The sequence below is a fragment of the Electrona antarctica genome, assembly GCF_951216825.1.
Source record: "Electrona antarctica genome assembly, chromosome: 19".
In the NCBI taxonomy this organism is placed as follows: Eukaryota; Metazoa; Chordata; class Actinopteri; order Myctophiformes; family Myctophidae; genus Electrona; species Electrona antarctica.
Window position 1 is genome coordinate 16,108,808 of NC_136800.1, and position 18,057 is coordinate 16,126,864.

Sequence of the window (18,057 nt, forward strand, 5' to 3'; positions counted from 1 at the left end):
CCCTATACAAGCGCGCGCGCACGCACGCACGCACAGCGGCACACACACACACACACACACACACACACACACACACACACACAGTCCCGGATATTGCTCTCGCCGGAAGAGAAGGGGCAGCTCTCCCAGCCATCTTGTGGCACCGTCTAGCGAGCAGTTCGCATCAAGCCTCGTAGAATCGGAGGTGAATCCCGTTGAAGGGGCGCCATCATGCCCGGACACCTGCAAGAAGGCTTTGGCTGCGTCGTGACCAACCGGTTCGACCAGCTATTGGACGACGAATCGGACCCGTTCGAGATCCTAAAGGCGGCCGAAAACAAGAAGAAGGAGGCGGCCGCCTCTGGGTCCGCCAAGACCGCTGCACAAGCCGCCAAGCAGCCGAAGAAAGAGTCACAGAAGGACAGGAAGAGCCAGCCGGTGGACAAGAAGGAAGAGTCTCAGCCTCCGGTACCCCTGAAGAAAGAAGGTAACCTTGCGCCTCAGCCTCGTCGGCTTTTCCTTCTATACGCCTGTTTATTTTGGTTTGTTGCGAGCTGTCATGTTCATCTCTGAGCTAGTATAGCTGCTAGCCCCAGGTTTGGTGTCTGCAATGCATGAGGTCAACATGGAACCTGTCCTGTTGTTATAAATTAGAGGACAAACTAAACTCCTGGCATGAATTATGCATGAAGGATGTGATATCCAGTCCAGTAAATAGACACTCAGCGCCCAGTCTATAGCCTTGTGCAAAGCGGGGAGGCTGTGTCGCAGAAGAAGTTTCCATCAGCTAGGTTGGTTTACTGCCTTGTCTGCCTGTGTGATGTTATTGGTGGTGATGATGCTGCTGCTGCTCCATCCATGCACTTGCCACGCAGGTGCATGGAGCATCCCCGGTGTAGCATCCCCGGTGATGCTGGATGGACACAAAATACAAAACTAAACCTGGTAGGTTTCACGTTTGACTCGTTGCTGTTGGGTTGGGTAACTTGGGTATGGAACTATGGATGAAATACATGCATGTTGCACAGAGCTCAAGTTCTCAGCGTCAACAAACAGCTGAATGATGCAGTTCTTCTTTTCGCAGTTAAGTGAGCCTGGGACCGAGGCTATGAATGATGAGGGGCCCACTGCTAGTGCTCGGAGCTCCAAAGTAGCTCAGTGGTGCATGCTTTGTATTGTTTTTTTTGGCTGCTATTGTTGTACTAGCCTAGAACTGCTGAAAGGTAGCTGAAAGGTAGCACTCTATGTTGAGTCCACTGGATTTCCCTTTTCTAGAGTGGCATGGCACGTCAATGCATTCATTTCTACCGAGGTTTGGCAAAATTCACAATAGTGCTGCACAATTAATCGAAAAAAGACAGACACCTATGTGATCTCATTTCTAAATTTAATCGTGCAGAACTAGTTGGCTAGCCAATTCATTTTAGTTACTCTTATGTTTTTGCTACAAGAGAGAGACTTTAAGAGAAGTTTAAGTCAAGCACTTTGATGTTGTCTGTTTAAAGCCACAGCAGATGGCTCCAGGTGCCACATTTTTAATGTAGTAATGTTCAGCAACTACAGTTGCTGAACAAAAATAGAGATTAACATTTGAACCAGAATCGTGCAGCCACTAACTACTAACCACTTATAACTTGCATTATAGGAGGAAATTGTCAAATAGCTGATACACAAGCTGCTCAGAACGTGGTGTGTAGTAAGCGTGTTGTCTGTCTATTTCCGCTTTTCTCATTCAACGGAAGTATATAGGGCTTAAGTGGTTAATACCCCTAGACTGACATTTCCTGTTCCTCCGATGATGAATACTGTAAGTGTAAATGGTTCATTCATGATGACCTTTTTTGCGGTAGGTATCCGGCGAGTCGGCCGGAGACCGGACCAGCAGGGCCAGCCTGGCTCCCAGTACCAGGGAGGACAGGGAGAGGGGCGAACTGGAGACAGGAGGCCTGATCGGAGACCCCCTCGCGAGCGGCGATTCGACAAGCCCTCCGAGGACAAGCCTGAGGGAGGAGAATTCTCTGCAGACAAGTGAGTTGCTGTGTTTAATGATGAGATGGGGATTTCAGCGTCCTGAAATCGAAATCCTCAGGCAGTCTGCTGTGATCCTAAGATCAATGCAGAGGTGCAGGCAGAGCTTAATGTTTTTGGGGGGTATTGATTCCTACCTCCATGATCTTTGTCTATTTGCCCCAGTATTTAACATTAGCATAGCCACCGCAACCTGCAGCTGCTGGAAACTTAATAGCTCTCCTTGGCATAAAGAGTGTAAATGCAGCCAATTTAGAGACCGCAAGGAAAGCTGCATTAATTGCACTTTTCCACTGCATGGTACTGGCTCCACTCTACTCGTTTTTGGTACCACTTAGTTGGTTTTCCACTGCAGATAGTATCCCTTCAGTGTACCTTGTTGACAAAGCAATGCCTTAGGCCAGTCAATCTAAGGTTTGAACCAAAATAAATTGCAATAGTAATCGTTCAAGGTTTTGTATGATCCTTAGGGTCATCCAAATAACATATATATTTTTTTATATTATAACATACACACCTTTTTAGCTTAGATTGACCTCTGCATAAAAATGGCAACCTACCCCTGAAATTATTTCACCTGTACAGTCCAACAAAAACGCTTTTTGATAACATTTTAGGTGAGAAATAGGTCATGCAGTTGTTTAATGATTGATTCATTTCACATATACAAAGGCTAGTTTAATATTTTAAAATTATTTGTGAACTTCCATGCAGTATAGGTCGGTCCGTTGGATGCAATTATGTTGATGACCGTTTTCAGAAATGTTCGGTGTCACCTCAGTTGGCTTGGAAGTTGGAACCTCGACAGGTGATAGCAAAAAAGTACCAGGTCAAGTTGAGCCAGTACCATAATAGAAAACTGCTACTACAGATTACAGAATATAGATTTTTGTATATACTGTACCAATGTTCCCTGTAGCGTGCTTGGACGCGCACATGCCCAGAATATCTACGCCGTATCCGTCGTTGCTTAAAGTCGCTACTCTCTGGCTAGTGGCTACACCGCCAGAACCTACCCCCGCTTTGCATTCTCCTACGCATTACACACACATCCATAGTAAACAGTAGAGACCATGCTGCTACTGTGTATCCGACCATCAGTCGCTGCAAAACGAGAATCACAAATGTTTTCCATCACCTGGAAAATGTACTATATCAGCGACTGCACTGGCAGGTTGAAAGTGCGGTTCTACTTTAACGTTAGTCCATGTTTTGTCCAACGTGCACCAGTGAGGCTGTACGAAAACAAACACTGACTTCAATCTTTGCGCCGCAAATGCTAAGTGACTGAAAAAGACGGAGGAACATAGTTTTCTTACATTACAATGAAAGACATGATTACCCTATCCTGAGCACAGCTGGGAAAGATCGGTTTAAATTACTAGACTCCAGGCAGGAACAAAAAATAACACATTAAATTAAATTAATATTTTAGTTCACTGTAACCAAAGCATGTCTATCTTCATCGTCTGCCCCATAGATATTAAAAAAAATAGATGCCTCATTGGCCGCTGCTGTTCGTTGGAGCGATGTGTGTTGAAGGAGAGGCGGAAGAATTTACACTGGGGGAGGAAGTACGTCGGAAGTGTGGAAGGCACGTTACGTCATGCTGCCACTCAAGTGATTACTGGCCAATCACAGCGCATCATTTCCCGAACATGCGCTCTGTGACGCACGCTCATGCTTCCGCGGTGCTTCGCAAGGAATCTCAGGAAAGTTTTGTCCTCCCTTGAGCACATACGCTCCAGAGCCGGAAAGGGAGTCTACCTTTATGTCTATGGTCTGCCCTCCCAATTCCTCTAGTGTTAAAGTTCAATGTTCACATTTAGATGTTATAAATTATATTATTTTATCTAAAAATATAGACTTTGCACAGTTAATGTTAACACCATGTAATTGTATTATTCTTTATATTAGTTGTCTTAATTGAGTATCTATTATACATTTGAAAAGGTGTACCCAAAAAGTTGTACCCAACCCAGGAAAGGGGACCCAAAGTCACCAGCTACTACGTCACTGACACACTGCAACACACACTGCAACAACACACTAAGACGTCACAGACTTACCCTCCGCGTCGATCCATGCCTATCTCCTCATGTCGCGCCGCACGCCCACACTCAACACCACCCGCGTAAAAATTGTCATTGCACTGACACTAAAGCCGGCTCCCGTCCAGACTCACAAACAATATCAATATCAATAATAAACACAAACACGCCACAAGCACCGACACCCCCGCACGCACACACTCACACACGGGCCACGGAACACTGTTGCCAGGTCTATGCAAACAAGCCCAGAAAACAACACGCTCCTCACACACACTACAACACGCTTATAACTTGCGGACCTGGCAACACTGCATCCTTTTTTCCCATTGGCTACTGTTGCTAATTTGTTGCCACGTCTATGAAAACAAGCACAGAAAAAATGCCATTCAACACGCTACTTACACACACTACCACTCGCTTACAATACGCGGACCTGGCAAAGGACCTGGCAACACTACATTCCCTCTCCCATTTGCTCAAAGCCCACCACGTGACCCACGACAGTTTTTATGATACCTTTCTCACTTCCGATTGCACCACCGGACGTTACACACTACACACACACACATTACAATATGAACAAGACGAACGCTTGCCAGCCACACACACACACACCAAGACACACACACACACACGGACGCACACACACACACACACACACGCTCGCCAACAACGCGCTGCAACACAAAACAGCTGCGTACAACGCACGTGTGGGTGTGTGTGCGTGCGCTATGGGATTTTGGATCGCCTCGCGATGCAGCTGAAATGGCACGCACGCACGCACACACACACACGCCACAAAACGATAATAATAATAATACAAAATAAGAACACAACATTAATAACAACTATAATATCAACAGTACAGTACAGTACATCAGAATATTAATCCATGTAATAATAATAATAATAAACTAGAAAGAAGCAATTCTGGGAAATTGCAAAGTGTGGTTGCCTCACTCGCTAATATAGGCCCCTCCCGGTAATTTTGCTAGCCAATTACAATGTAAAGTCACCCTTGTGATCATGTGTCCCCCCCCCCCCCCCGGAAATCATGTTTTTGCAACAAACGGGTAAGTGTTTTTGCAATTGTGGCGCCCCCTATAGATGAAAAAAGAATTGCTTTTGGCTCTGTGTTTATTAAGCCACCCTCGACATTTGATTAAAATTTGGGATGGATCGGACATTCCGTTTGTGATTTGTGCCGTTTTTTGTAAAATAGGCCCCTCCCACTAACTTTGGAAGCTGATTACGGACGAACGATATGGACTATCAAAATTCTGACTCTGCTGTTATAATCGGATAGGTCCGGAGATCATGTGTACCGATTCTTGTGAGATTTGGCCAAAATCTGTAGCTGGAGAATCCAAAAGTGTGTTTTGAAGAAAATTCAAAATGGCCCATAGGCAACCACACTAATAAGAACAACACTAATAACTATAATATCAACAGTACAGAGTACAGTACAGTACATCAGAATATGAATCCATGTAATAATAATAATAATAAAAAATAAGAACACAACACTAATAACTATAATATCAACAGTACAGAGTACAGTACATCAGAATATTAATCCATGTAATAATAATAATAATAAACAATAAGAACACAACACTGTCCTGCGCCTTGCCATGCTCGCTTTCATACGCAAATACACAAAAACAAACAAGGCCACTCAGCCAGCTTGGCAACTTTGCGCTTTCCAAGCAAATGCATAAATGAAAACATCATGGGTTGCCATTGCCTTCTTCCCATTTGCGTATCGCATGGCGCTAGGATGAGCGGGCCGAAGGCCCGCGAATTTCTAGTATTCTACAGTTTAACACAGGGATACCAGTGATTTAAATAGGTTTTCAATGTAATGGGTCAAGGGACCCAGGGGTGGTCTCTTAGATGGGTCCCAATTACATTTTATAAGTCCTACTTCAACGACATTAGAGTACTAACAGTACAGAGTACAGTATTGCATCCCAGGACCCCTGGAGGGTCCTGGGATGATTTAGATCGCAAGTTATTAACGTTTTAAGATTTTCGTTGTCGTCGGCTAAACAGGGGGGGAACATTTTCGATGACATCTCACTGTTGCGCAACATCGAGGATTGCGCAACAAGCGCTCCTAGGCTGTGGAGTGATGCGACCGGTTTTGATATCGTTAATCTCTGTCGTTTTAATCAATCTCAGTTTCGGGCATCAGACCGTAAGTACCCGGACGGAGAACTCCGTCTGGGGCCCTTAAACTGTTAACATGGTGAAATCCTCAGTGTTAATTAACTCTGAGAGTGTACAAAATAATAAACCAGATGCACACATTATATACACTAGACCTGTACGTGCCTGTTGGCCACCGGCCTACTTTAGAACGATGCAACTTGGGAACCTAATAATACTGGTTGTCAACTTGTCATAGCATCTGTTTTAACTTTGTGTCCCTTTTGTGCCCATACTGTATATGGCAATCAATTGGCTGAGGCTGGAAATTGCACAGGTGGGGAGACTTGGGCTCATTAGGTCCACTGGCAGTGCCTGACCAGAGCGTTTTGTGGTGTTTCTGGACAACGGTGTATGCCACCGACTCAAGGCCGGGCACTGCACTCCCTGTACACAGTATGCTGGAACATTGACTGTAACTGTACCTCTCATCACTTCCCTGATCCGCTCATATTTACATGTGTTTTGTTTCCTTCAGGCCTTCTGGAGACAGGCCCCCAAGAGGGCGTGGTGGTGGCAGGGGTGGGCGCGGTGGAAGGGGGCGTGGCATGGGCCGAGGAGAGGGCGGCTTCGACTCCCGTGGCAAACGAGACTTTGACAGACACAGTGGCAATGACAAAACGTGAGTCTTCCCTGAAATAAATGAGTACTATTCATACATGGGAAAATCTGCCAGATGTTTGACTTGTGACCGCCTACTTCCCAAAGCTTTCACACTGATGGGCATGTCATTATAGCAACACTTTTGAGCTTGTTTTTTTTTATTTTATGATTTGTACTACTTTTGAGCTTGTTGAATGGCTATGTTTGCTGTTCGTTGTACAACAAAGTAGTATAGGGCTTAGTGAGATTTATTTGTGATTCCATCAAAACGTATCATTGTCTGCCCGAGCATGGTCTGGCAGGCATTCTGCCATGTTCAATTCACAATGTTTAAAGTCTTGTCAGGGGAAATTTAATGTAGAAAAATGTAGTTTCTACATTTGGAAACTATAAAATGAATAGGATGTTTAGTTGGTTTTAAAACCAAAATTAACTTGGTATTTTACACTGGCTCATGTTTCTGAACCAGAAAGTAGAGCTACAGTCAAATAAAGTTGTTACTGTCTACTGCCATGTTTTATAAAGACAGTTATTAATAGTCTGTGGCGCAGCCCTATAAGTTGACCCCTGAATGACCTCACCCAGTCATACGTTTTCTGAGAAGCTTAGACTGAGTTCTAAATTGTGCTATGTTGTGGGATATGGCTTACTGTACATCAGAGGGTCTTTGTTTGAAGATCATTGTGCATAGTGTAGGATTAATGGTCCTCTTGCCCGTTTCTCAGCAGTCTCTCTATTTGTCCCCTCAGTCAGAAAAATGATGAGAAGCGGGCTGGAAGTGGCTCTCACAATTGGGGCAACGCAAAGGATGAAACGAGGTGAGTCCTCAAACAGCAAGTCACAGACCTCATCTACATGATATTTGGAGACTACTGTATGCCAAGATGATGTTAAGTGGCTGCCCCAGCTGGTCTAGCAAAACACACTTTTATCCTTGTTGTCCAAGGATGGAGTCCCTCCATAGTGCTGCAAGAATTGGCCAAAAATGACAGTCGAATATTCCCTTTAATAGGTTCGACTCATTCGAATCGAATGTTTTTAATTTTAAATATTGTAGTCTAATATGCAGTAAAACTTATATATGCGCCTATATACGCGCATATATCTATATGCGCCGCTCGCGGTTGGTGCTGAAAAATGTCACAGAGGGAGCTTTAACGCGAGAGACAAGAATCTCGTTTTCGATCTGACTGTGAACTGTCTGCTTTCACTACCAAATGAATCACCGTTTCAGCTTGACCTGTTATCATTTTTTAATTTATTAAAGTAACATTGTGTGTTTAAACGTGTGAGCTTTCTAATGCAGAGCAACTTAAAGTCAAAAGCCTACCGATTCAGAGGCTTATAACTATGCTCAAAGGCAACTGTGTGTTGGTGCACCGTGTCTGTGGTCAGTGTGAAGTCTGTGTGTTAACACGTAGCAGCAAGGCAGCTGATTCATTCTTCGTTATATGCCGGTGTCATGCGGCAAACATAACTAATCTACAAGCTCACAACACGTTGCATCAATGACACATTGTGGACTTTTTGCCGTTGGCAAAAAAACATTTTTCCTGCACCCTATGGGAGACTTCTCCTGCCTTCTGCCTATGACTGACGGTTCTGTGATCTCACAAGGCCAGCCACCATTTAACGTTACATGGCCCAGAGTCTTGCGAGAACTTGCACTTTTTTTTTCTTTTTTAAATTCGAACCTTAATTTGTTATAGTCGATCATTCTTTTATTTTTTTGAATATTCCTTCGAATATGGAATATTCATTTGCAGCCCTAGCCCTCCAAGCATCTATTGTCTATGGGAAAAATGTTGTCATTGATACAATGTGGGTCTAAGAAAAAAACTGTAAAACATGAACCCCAGCGTGCCTATTCTGGGTCGAACATTCAGCACAACTCCACATCAGCTTAGTGTTTTGCATTGCTGCCCTCAAACACGTACATTTGCAGCACTACCCACTATTGTTTACATTGTTTAGATCCCATAACCCAACGAGAGTAGACCGTTGCTTTGGCTGCTTAGATCCCATAATCCAGATGCGTGACCATGTTGACCACCATTTTACAGTGTGTGGGGCAGCAGTGGCCTAAGGGTTAGAGGAGCGCCCTTGTTGCCGAAAGGTTGCCGGTTCGATTCCCCGGAAGGGCAGGAAAAATCTGGGTTGGGAAGTGATTGGTCATCACTCACCCAACACCGCTGAAGTGCCCTCGAGCAAGGCACTGATCCCCCAACGTATTAGTGGCCAACAGTATAAGACTGAGGTTGTACTGGTCAGCTCCCAGGTTTTAATGTATGTGTGTGTGTGTTTCTATGTGCAGGGTGTTGCTGAAAATGAGCACTTGTGCTCAGCTACTACCCTGGGTAAATAAAGGAAAGAAAAAAAACCTATTTAATCATGACCCCAAGGGGCAGGAGTCCAATACTGTGATTGGACCATTCATATGTAGCTAGGGGTTGAGATGTTCAGTCAAATCAACAGTGACATTGACCATGGCACATGCCTCTGGTGAGACATGTTTCACCAGTGGCAGACGAATGATCGTGATGGTGGCCTAATGCCAAAAGAGTTTGGATAGATCTCACTGTAAAAACAGAATAAACATGAACGCAGAATTCAAAAGGTGTGGAGAGCTCTGTATTGCTTTACTAGAAATTCTGTGCTGTGTGATGGTCGGAATGTTTAAAAAGATAGTCTGTTAAACGTGAGTAGGTGACAATGAAACATTATGAATGAAATGCTGCCCATCTGAAAAATAGCCAATGTGTATGATTAAAGTGGTTAAATAGATATTTGATATTCATAAATTTAGCTGGGGACCCCCTGGAACCCCCTCAAGGACTGCTGGGGGTCCCTGGACCCCACTTTGAGAACCAATAACATAGGGTGTAGGTTAATCACTTTTTTAAAAGTGATTATATTATATATGATATTTTGCATTCTCTCGCAACCTTAGCAAATTCCCACAATTTTGCCGCATAAATACACATAAAACCCTGCATATTCCATCGCATAATCAAGGATTTTTGCCCCGCGTTTTCTGGAGGGTCTACTAAATGGTTTGGTTTTTTGTTACGTTGTACTGTTTATCGTGATGCGGCTTGAAAGAATTGTGATATTTTTTCCCATATCGCCCACCTCTAGTCCGGGTTGTTGATTTATATATTGTTTTCATTTTGCGGGGTGCGTAGGTGGGTTATGAAAAAAACCTGACCCGCACATCACTATTGTGTAGTGAGTACTTACTTATTGTACTGTATTGCCAGATGCTTGGCAGGTTCCCGCGCTATGACAATGTTTTAATTGAAAGATGCAGTCTTATTGAGTGTTGCTGGGTTCTTGTGTTGACAGTGAGGCTGAACAGACTGCTGCTCCTGAAGCCACTCCAGAAGGAGAGGAACGCCCACCTGCTGACTCTGAGAACAAGTAAGTAAACCATGTTACCTCTAATTAGTGTGTTGGGATAATCGGTCAAACTGAAATGTATGGTAATTCCGTACCTTAGGACTCACTTCAGAAAGCCTTTTATCTCCCTGTGTCATACATACTGAACTGTTCGAATGCCTGTCCAACTCGTATATGTTTTTGGAATGTATTCTTGGGTGTATATGTACCGTACATGTACGTGTATCAAATTTCCTATCACAAGGACAATAAACAAACTATTGCACATAAATATATGAAAGATATCTCAGCATGCACAAACAAAAGTACATGGAGAAATGCAAAAAGGAATAATTAATATGGCCTCAATTTCTCAAAATCAGAGAGAATCAAAATTACAGATTAACAGATCCAAACCCATGATGAGTAACATGGTAACAAGCACTTAAGTGGTCAATATATTCTTTATGTTTTGTCTTCAAAAGTTTACCAAGTAGCTTTGCTGGCTCTTCAAGAAGCTTTGCAGGCGCAAAAAAGTGTATATCGAGAGGATGGCAACCATCATCAGGACACTTCCTGACCTAGTCACAGATAAGGGTGGGTCCCGAACCTCGGGACCAAGTATGTACCGAACCGAACGTGCCTGGGTACCGGGTACCCATTACAATAATTCAAGTTTCTTAAACGTAATTTTCAAGTGAAGTTTATGGGAGGAAACTTTTAAGAGAGGGGACAGGAATGTTGCGCCTTGCCTGAGTCTTCACTGCATACGTGCGCAGCACACACGCTGGCTGCGCAGCATTGAATCAACATGAGAGGAGAGAGAAAGCGTTGGTGCACTCACTTCGCGTGTGTGTGTGTGTGTGAGATCACGGCGTAGGGTCCAGATGCCCAGACAGTTTAGAGCTTGCCAGTCTAACTTCGAAGAGAGGTGGCGAAAAAACAACAAAAGATAACCTACTTTGGGCAGCCCGTGTGCATGCACATTTCTGTTAGTAGCAAACCACAGCATTGTTTTCAATGATCCCCCCATTAGCATGTCGATCGGAAACCCGTTCTCACCTATCGGCCGGAGATGCGCTGCCCCCCCCCCCCCCTTTCATTAGCGATGCTAATTTGCCCAGTCAATCGTGTGTGTGTGTTGCTCTCAGATCTCAGACATGCTTTTATTTGTTATTGGTAATAGGATAAGTAGCCTACAACACTATTGCCCTGGGTAAATACAGAATAGATATTATATAGATATTATATTTAAAATAATCACTATATTATCCACAAATGGCTCAATAAAGGAGAGGATGTTATACTATTCATTATACATGTCTTAAATTGACATTGAGCTTTTTTGTTAAATAAACATTTGACCTCTTAAGTTATTTTATACCATTTTGGAACCAAAATAGGGAACCATTAAGAAACGGAATCGATAAGCAGAACCGGAATCGGTACCGGATTCGCAAAAATCCAAACTATTATGATACCCATCCCTAGTCACAGACAAGGGCTCCTCTCCGAACCGACAATATCTTCACAAGATGAACCAATAGTCCTCTGAACGTGAAGTTGAGCATTTGGCCATCAGTCATGTGTCTGACGTCCTTTCTCCAGGGAGAATGAGGTTGAAGAAGTTAAGGAGGAAGGCCCCAAAGAGATGACTCTGGATGAGTGGAAGGCTGTGCAGGACAAGGAGCGTGCCAAGGTGGAGTTCAACATTCGCAAGCCTAATGAAGGAGCTGACAGCCAGTGGAAGAAGGGCTACGTGTTGCACAAGTCCAAGAGCGAAGATGTAAGGAAATTTAACATTTGTATTTTTAATTTTTGTAAAGATTTGTTTTTGTTTTTTCTGCCTTTATTGATAGTATCAAGTGAAGATAGACAGGAAAGAGGGAGGGAGAGAGAGAGAGAAGGGGAGAGACAAAGGTCGTCATGAATGGGACTCGAACACGCGACGCACTGTCAAGCCAAAGCCTATATGTGGCATGCGCCTGGACCACTTTGCCAGCGGGCGCCCCACATTTGTAGTTTTAACACTGGATGTGTTTTGCAAGACTGTGAAAAAGCTAGGTTGAATGTCTGGCTGAGTACTTTTTTCACTGCATGGCTCCTACTATGATGCATGCTGCTAGAAGAGTGCGTGCGTGTGCATCACAAAACTGAAAGAGGGAGGGTACCTCATTTCAGTCTTGTCCTTTTGTAAATTTCAGAGACCTGTTGGTGCGTTGATTGACTCGTCAGAGACAGAAGAATCGCACTCTCTCTACCACAAGGTGTGTGTACATTCTCAGGTTTATCTTCTAACCACACAAAACCCCACTTTTGGGATCTGTGTTGAAAGCTTTAGATAATGTGGTGGTAAAGGAGGCCACTCCTTTAAACCTAAAATACTTAACATATTGTTGTACAGGAACCAACCTTGCATGTTTAGAACTATTACTTTTCAGGAAATTTTAAAAAGGGACCTCGGGGTGTTCCAATCGATCCAATGTAGTTATTTAGTCACAAATTCTTGTTAATACTTCTCAACGTTTTATCTCTTTAGGGTACCCCCGATGAAGCCGCAGAGCACCATTTCCGCAAGCCGGCCAACGACATCACATCTCAGCTGGAGATCAACTTCGGAGACCTTGGCCGCCCCGGGCGTGGTCGTGGGGGAGCCCGCGGGGGCAGAGGAGGCCGCGGCGGGGGAGGCAACAGGCCGCCGCGTGGGGGAGGAGGAGGTGGAGAAAGAGGAGAAAGAGGAGGAGGAGGAGGAGGAGAGGGAGGACGACGCTCCGAAAAGGTAGTGACGGCAGCCACGCATGCAATCTATGAACATACAGTAGTTTCAATAATCACAAAAGATGTTGGCTAGAAGAAAACCCACCTGCTTAGTTGAGTTCATGTGTTTAGTTAGTGACGATGTGAGAGGTTGTGGACGTTCTGTGATAGTGATGCATGAATAATCTGTCATATTGGTATCAAAATACTATGCAGGTTTTAGCCCATTTTACTTGCTGAAAAAGCCTTTACTTGGGCTGAAAAAGCCTTTTGTAGTGTTGAAGATTAGTGTTTTCTGGGGAAGTTTCAAAAGGGTTTACCAGGGCGGCCGTAGCCGAGTGGATAGAGAGGCCGTCTGGGAAACGGAAATTCCCCGGTTCACCTGTGTCGAAGTGTCCCTGAGCAAAGACACTGAAAGGAGAATTCCGGATTAACTGTTTTCTTACCTTACTCTAATGTTATTATTATATCCAAGATGCTCAGAGCTGCAGTGGGCTGGGGATGGAGTTATGTACAGTAATTGTTTACCTTTACCACTTGTTCTAGGATATAATATCAGATTACGGTAAGAAAACGGTTAGTCCGGAATTCTCCTTTAACCCCTAACTGCTCCCAGAGGCACTGTAGCTGCCCACTGCTTCTGATACTTAGGATGGGTTAAATGCAGATGACACCTTTCACTGTATATGCAAATTTACAGTGACTCTTACTGCAAAGGAATACAGACCAAATTATTATTGTCAAACAAGTTGAGTAAAAATAAATCAGTCAGTTAGGTGGATTTAACCGTGCAATAAGTGGGTTATCGGATATTGGCCAAGATTTATACACACGTTTTTACTAGTATTGTGAGTATAGTAGAATGCAGTTGAAATGTTTCTCGGGTGATTGTGCTGAGCATCCGTTTCACTTTGTGTGGTGCTGTCCATCACTGCTTTTAGTTTGTGAAACTAACCGGGTGATTGTCAAAGGTACGCAAGAGTAGCCTAAACCTATACCTACATTTTGGGACTATATTAAAAAAAACACTGAACTGTGTGCAGCCTGATGCTTACCTGTTTCTAAATGATTCCTTGTAGTTGCTTCGGTTTTGGTTGATGAATTGTGATTTGTGATTGATTGATCAGTATTTTTAGTCAGGCCTCTGTCACCTATTGAGCCTTTTGAATGAACCATAATGCAAAGGTGAGTTGTAAGCTATAATGCACGACCGTTTCATGATAATTGGAAAATGACAGATGAGGTGAAGAACGTAAGCTCTGTTCAGATGCAGTCTTGGCCGGGTGTTAATTTGGGACCCTGAGTGAGTCACAGACATTTGTCCATTCTAAACTGTTTTAATCTTGTCGGTTAAAGGTTAATTAACTGTTAATGAGGGTCAGTTATCAGTCATGAAGACATTTTTAAATTAGCATTCCTAGTCTTGTAGATAATTTTCTAAGTAGCTCCGGATAAGTCCTGCTAAATGCCTTGTGTACTATTAAGTGAATAAAGTCTGTTTCTGTATTAATTTTGGAGTTAAAATGCTATTGCCGGCGGTGATTATGGAGAGAAACTAGGGGTATTTATTAATATTTTTCAAGCAGTATCAAGATACACAATATTATCACAATATTTTCTTCATGCGATTTTTATGGTTATTTTTTCAAGTTACTTAACAGTACAACCACCTACAAGGTAACAAAAACTAAAAGTAATAACGGACCATTTAGACCAAAATACTTATTTTTGGCGAACGAAACCATCGTTTTACAGATGTACAAAACTGCAATATGTACGATATCTCTGAAACAGCATATCGTGGAGACATTGTATCGTCTCAACGATATTTATCACGATATCGCCCACCCCTAAGGAAAACCATACACAAATAACAATTGCATTAGTGATTACAATGTCGGTGGCATGGATTGGCACACAGGAAAGGGCATATGCTTTTGGAAATCTACCTGTCTCATGTACTGTCTCTGTCCGTCTCCTTTTGTGTCTCTCTCTTGTGTGCTCTCACCAGCCAACTGGAGTGTCTGTCCCCAATGTGGATGACCCAGAGGCCTTCCCGGCCCTGGCCTGAGGTTACTGATGCCACAGGCCCACCACCCCATCAGCCCTTCCGGGCCCCTCCCTCTACGAGGCTTGCATGCTTTCCACATCTTCAAGTATATAAGAAAACAGAGGAGGAAAAAAAGATTTTAACAATGAAAGACTGTCATCCCAATCCCATACTACCCACCCACCCACACCGCCAGGACTGAAATTTTACCTGTTTTAAAAGTACAAAAAAAAAGGAAAAGGACTTCTCTTGTTACACTGAAGCAAATTATTGGTAGTTTTGTATTTAGAGACATGATAGCAGGGATGTTTTCATACAGTGTTTGGTTATATATTGTTTTTCCAGAGATTATGCATACATTTTATTTTTGTTGTGCTGCTTGAATATATGCATTTCTGCAAAATGCCTAATCTATGCTCCGTCGTACTGTATGATGGTGTCCAGCATAAAAAAAGAGAAATCTGCATGCGCCACCACCATATGACGAGGTATAGATCAGGCTTTAGGTTGACGTGTGCTGTCATCACCCCCTGGAACTTCCCTGCTCACTTTTTCTCATGGCTTCAACGTCAGTATTATGAGCCATCGTAGACGAGTCTTTTCTTCTTAATTTTGGGTTATTTAAACTCAAATAATATTTTGTAATCAAGGAGCGACGGAGCTTAGGAACAACATTACTGATGTCAAAGAAACCATTTGGTTGTGTCCATCACCTGAACGGTTTTCTTGGGCCACAAATAATATTTACATATTGATAGTATACCATGCCCAATTGCCCATTGGTGCAATATCTGTGTATAAATATGGATGGAATACCCAAATATCCATTAGCCTGACCAGTGACCACACAGGCCAGGTCTAGAGGTAATGCGGGCATCAGCGAAGAGAGGAAAGTGACAGGAATAAGTCCACAACCTGCACTCAATTATTTCACCTCTTCGTGGCCTGTATTTTCTATGAGAACAGACCTTTTCACATCCGTTTATTCTTCCTCATGTAGAACTCCAGCTCCTCGCCTCCCAGGATGTAGCCCATCTGCCCTAGCCTGGCTAATAGCATCTGCCCCGCCACATTGGTCAGTAACAGAGGCAATTGCCCTACAGACTAGAGTTGTATGCAGACAGTTTGCCTTGCTGAGGGACCTCAAGTTTAATAGTGTGGCATGGAATTGTTTAATGCAATGAAAGGTTTAATGAGAAAATGGGTAGATGACATCTACATTCTTGTACACATCTATCCATGTCTGTGCAATTGGGCATGGTGTAACATGCATTATGTAAATATAAGTGTAAAACTGTTCAGATGATTAATTAATAATTCAGTCATTTGAAGAACAACATAAATGGTTTATTTTTTATTTGACAGCAGTAGTGCTGCTGCTGGTCTTACCAGTCTTAGCAAAGTTGTTTTTTTAAAATGTATATTCTCAGGCGTCGGCTAGAAAGAGCAGACAAGCCTTTTGAACTGGGTACATACTTTCCCCCCCCAGGTAATACATGCCGACGTGAAAGTGAAACTACACTACAGTTAGGAAACTCGTACCATTCAAAATGTGCTTATCTAAAGTGTATTTGCTCTTGTCTTGACTGTCCATCCCTTTTTGCTAGTAAGCACACATCCAGGATGGATCAAAGGCAAAGTGACTTCCTTCTAAAGCTTGGTATTTTTCTGCTTGTTGTGCAGTGAAAGTGATGCCTCTCTCTCTCTCCCCATCTTCTGTTGCTAGCTTGGCTCTTTCTCCGTGGACCAGTGGTTTAGTTGGCCATTTCTTCCCCGATGCACATGTTATCCGGTGTTTTCAGGGCATCCGGGGCCCAATGATGTGTATCTCTAGGCTGGTCCTTTTAGGTCATACAGACTATACTGCTAGTCGTTTTAGGACCACTAAACAAATGTTTTTTCATTTTTTAAGGACATATTTGTGTGTGTGTGTGTGTGTGTGTGTGTGTGTGTGTGTGTGTGTGTGTGTGTGTGTGTGTGTGTGTGTGTGTGTGTGTGTGTGTGTGTGTGTGTGTGTGTGTGTGTGTGTGTGTGTGTGTGTGTGTGTGTGTGTGTGTGTGTGAGAAAGTTACTTAGAGTTTAAGTATTCCTCTGCTATGAACTTGGCCATTATCTCAAATGATAAGGCGCTGCAGGTTATATGCAGCATGGCTTTTGCCTGAAGTAGATATTGTATTTTTGAGAAGTGGTCGTTTCTATCTAGGTGAGAACGATAGGTAGGACTGTGGACATATCTTGCACTTAGAGTATCAGTAATGTCTTTATAGAGCTTGGAAGCACATGGTTTCTATCAACACCAGTACTCTGAAGATTGTTTTTCCCTCTTGTAATCATATTTGCTATGATGCGTTTTTCTTTTTTTTTTCTTTTTTTCAGTAAAGCGGCACCACTGCATAATTTGTCTGAAATAAATGTCATTGTGGAGAATTCGAAGGCTACAGAATGTAATGTAAGCTAAACTGGGTTTCAAGCCACCTGCTTCTGCATTTCCAGCGAGCATTTTATTTTAAATTATGTGGGTGTGATGATGGGCGGGAGGGTGTGGGTCATGTAAAAACTGACAGGTGTAAGTGAATCAAAAGCTTTATATTCTGTGCTCTGGAGAGACTCGCTGGTAATGCACCATGGCAGTTGGCTGTGTGCAGACTTCTTGTAGACTGTTTGAGCCACTTGACTGCAGAACTTATCTGCAAACATCCCTGTTCTGATGAATTGCTTTAGAGGTGTTACATGTATTCTACCCACAGCTGTTGGGTTGTGTGAAATCATTACTGTGATTTTAAAGGTGTAAACAAATGACTTGTGGCCTCTTTATTGTCTTATTATTATTACACAAATCTATGTATATATGTGGCAGACATTTGCCAAATGAATCTAGTTTAAACTAGTGTTGAGTAAACCACATGATACTTGCTTAACTGACTTGTTTAGAAATGTGTGTTACGATTTAGGCCACAAGATGGCGACATTATGCAGCTCTCGCCAAAAGTTGACTAG

The 18,057-nt window shown here is 43.1% G+C and overlaps 1 protein-coding gene and 1 long non-coding RNA gene across 3 annotated transcripts in view; one reads left to right on the plus strand and one right to left on the minus strand.

The window, feature by feature from the left end:
* The window catches only part of LOC306942970, a 31,443-nt gene that overhangs the window by 6,682 nt on the left and 6,704 nt on the right, over nt 1–18,057 (minus strand). The gene's annotated exons all lie outside the window — the stretch shown is intronic.
* serbp1b (SERPINE1 mRNA binding protein 1b) lies at nt 105–17,859 on the plus strand. Its single transcript, XM_079529168.1, has 9 exons — nt 105–466; nt 1,830–2,007; nt 6,751–6,894; nt 7,625–7,693; nt 10,221–10,295; nt 11,862–12,039; nt 12,458–12,520; nt 12,793–13,032; nt 15,022–17,859. Exons 1-9 carry the CDS (start codon nt 211–213, stop codon nt 15,079–15,081), a joined length of 1,263 nt encoding a protein of 420 aa, XP_079385294.1. The 5' UTR covers nt 105–210; the 3' UTR covers nt 15,082–17,859.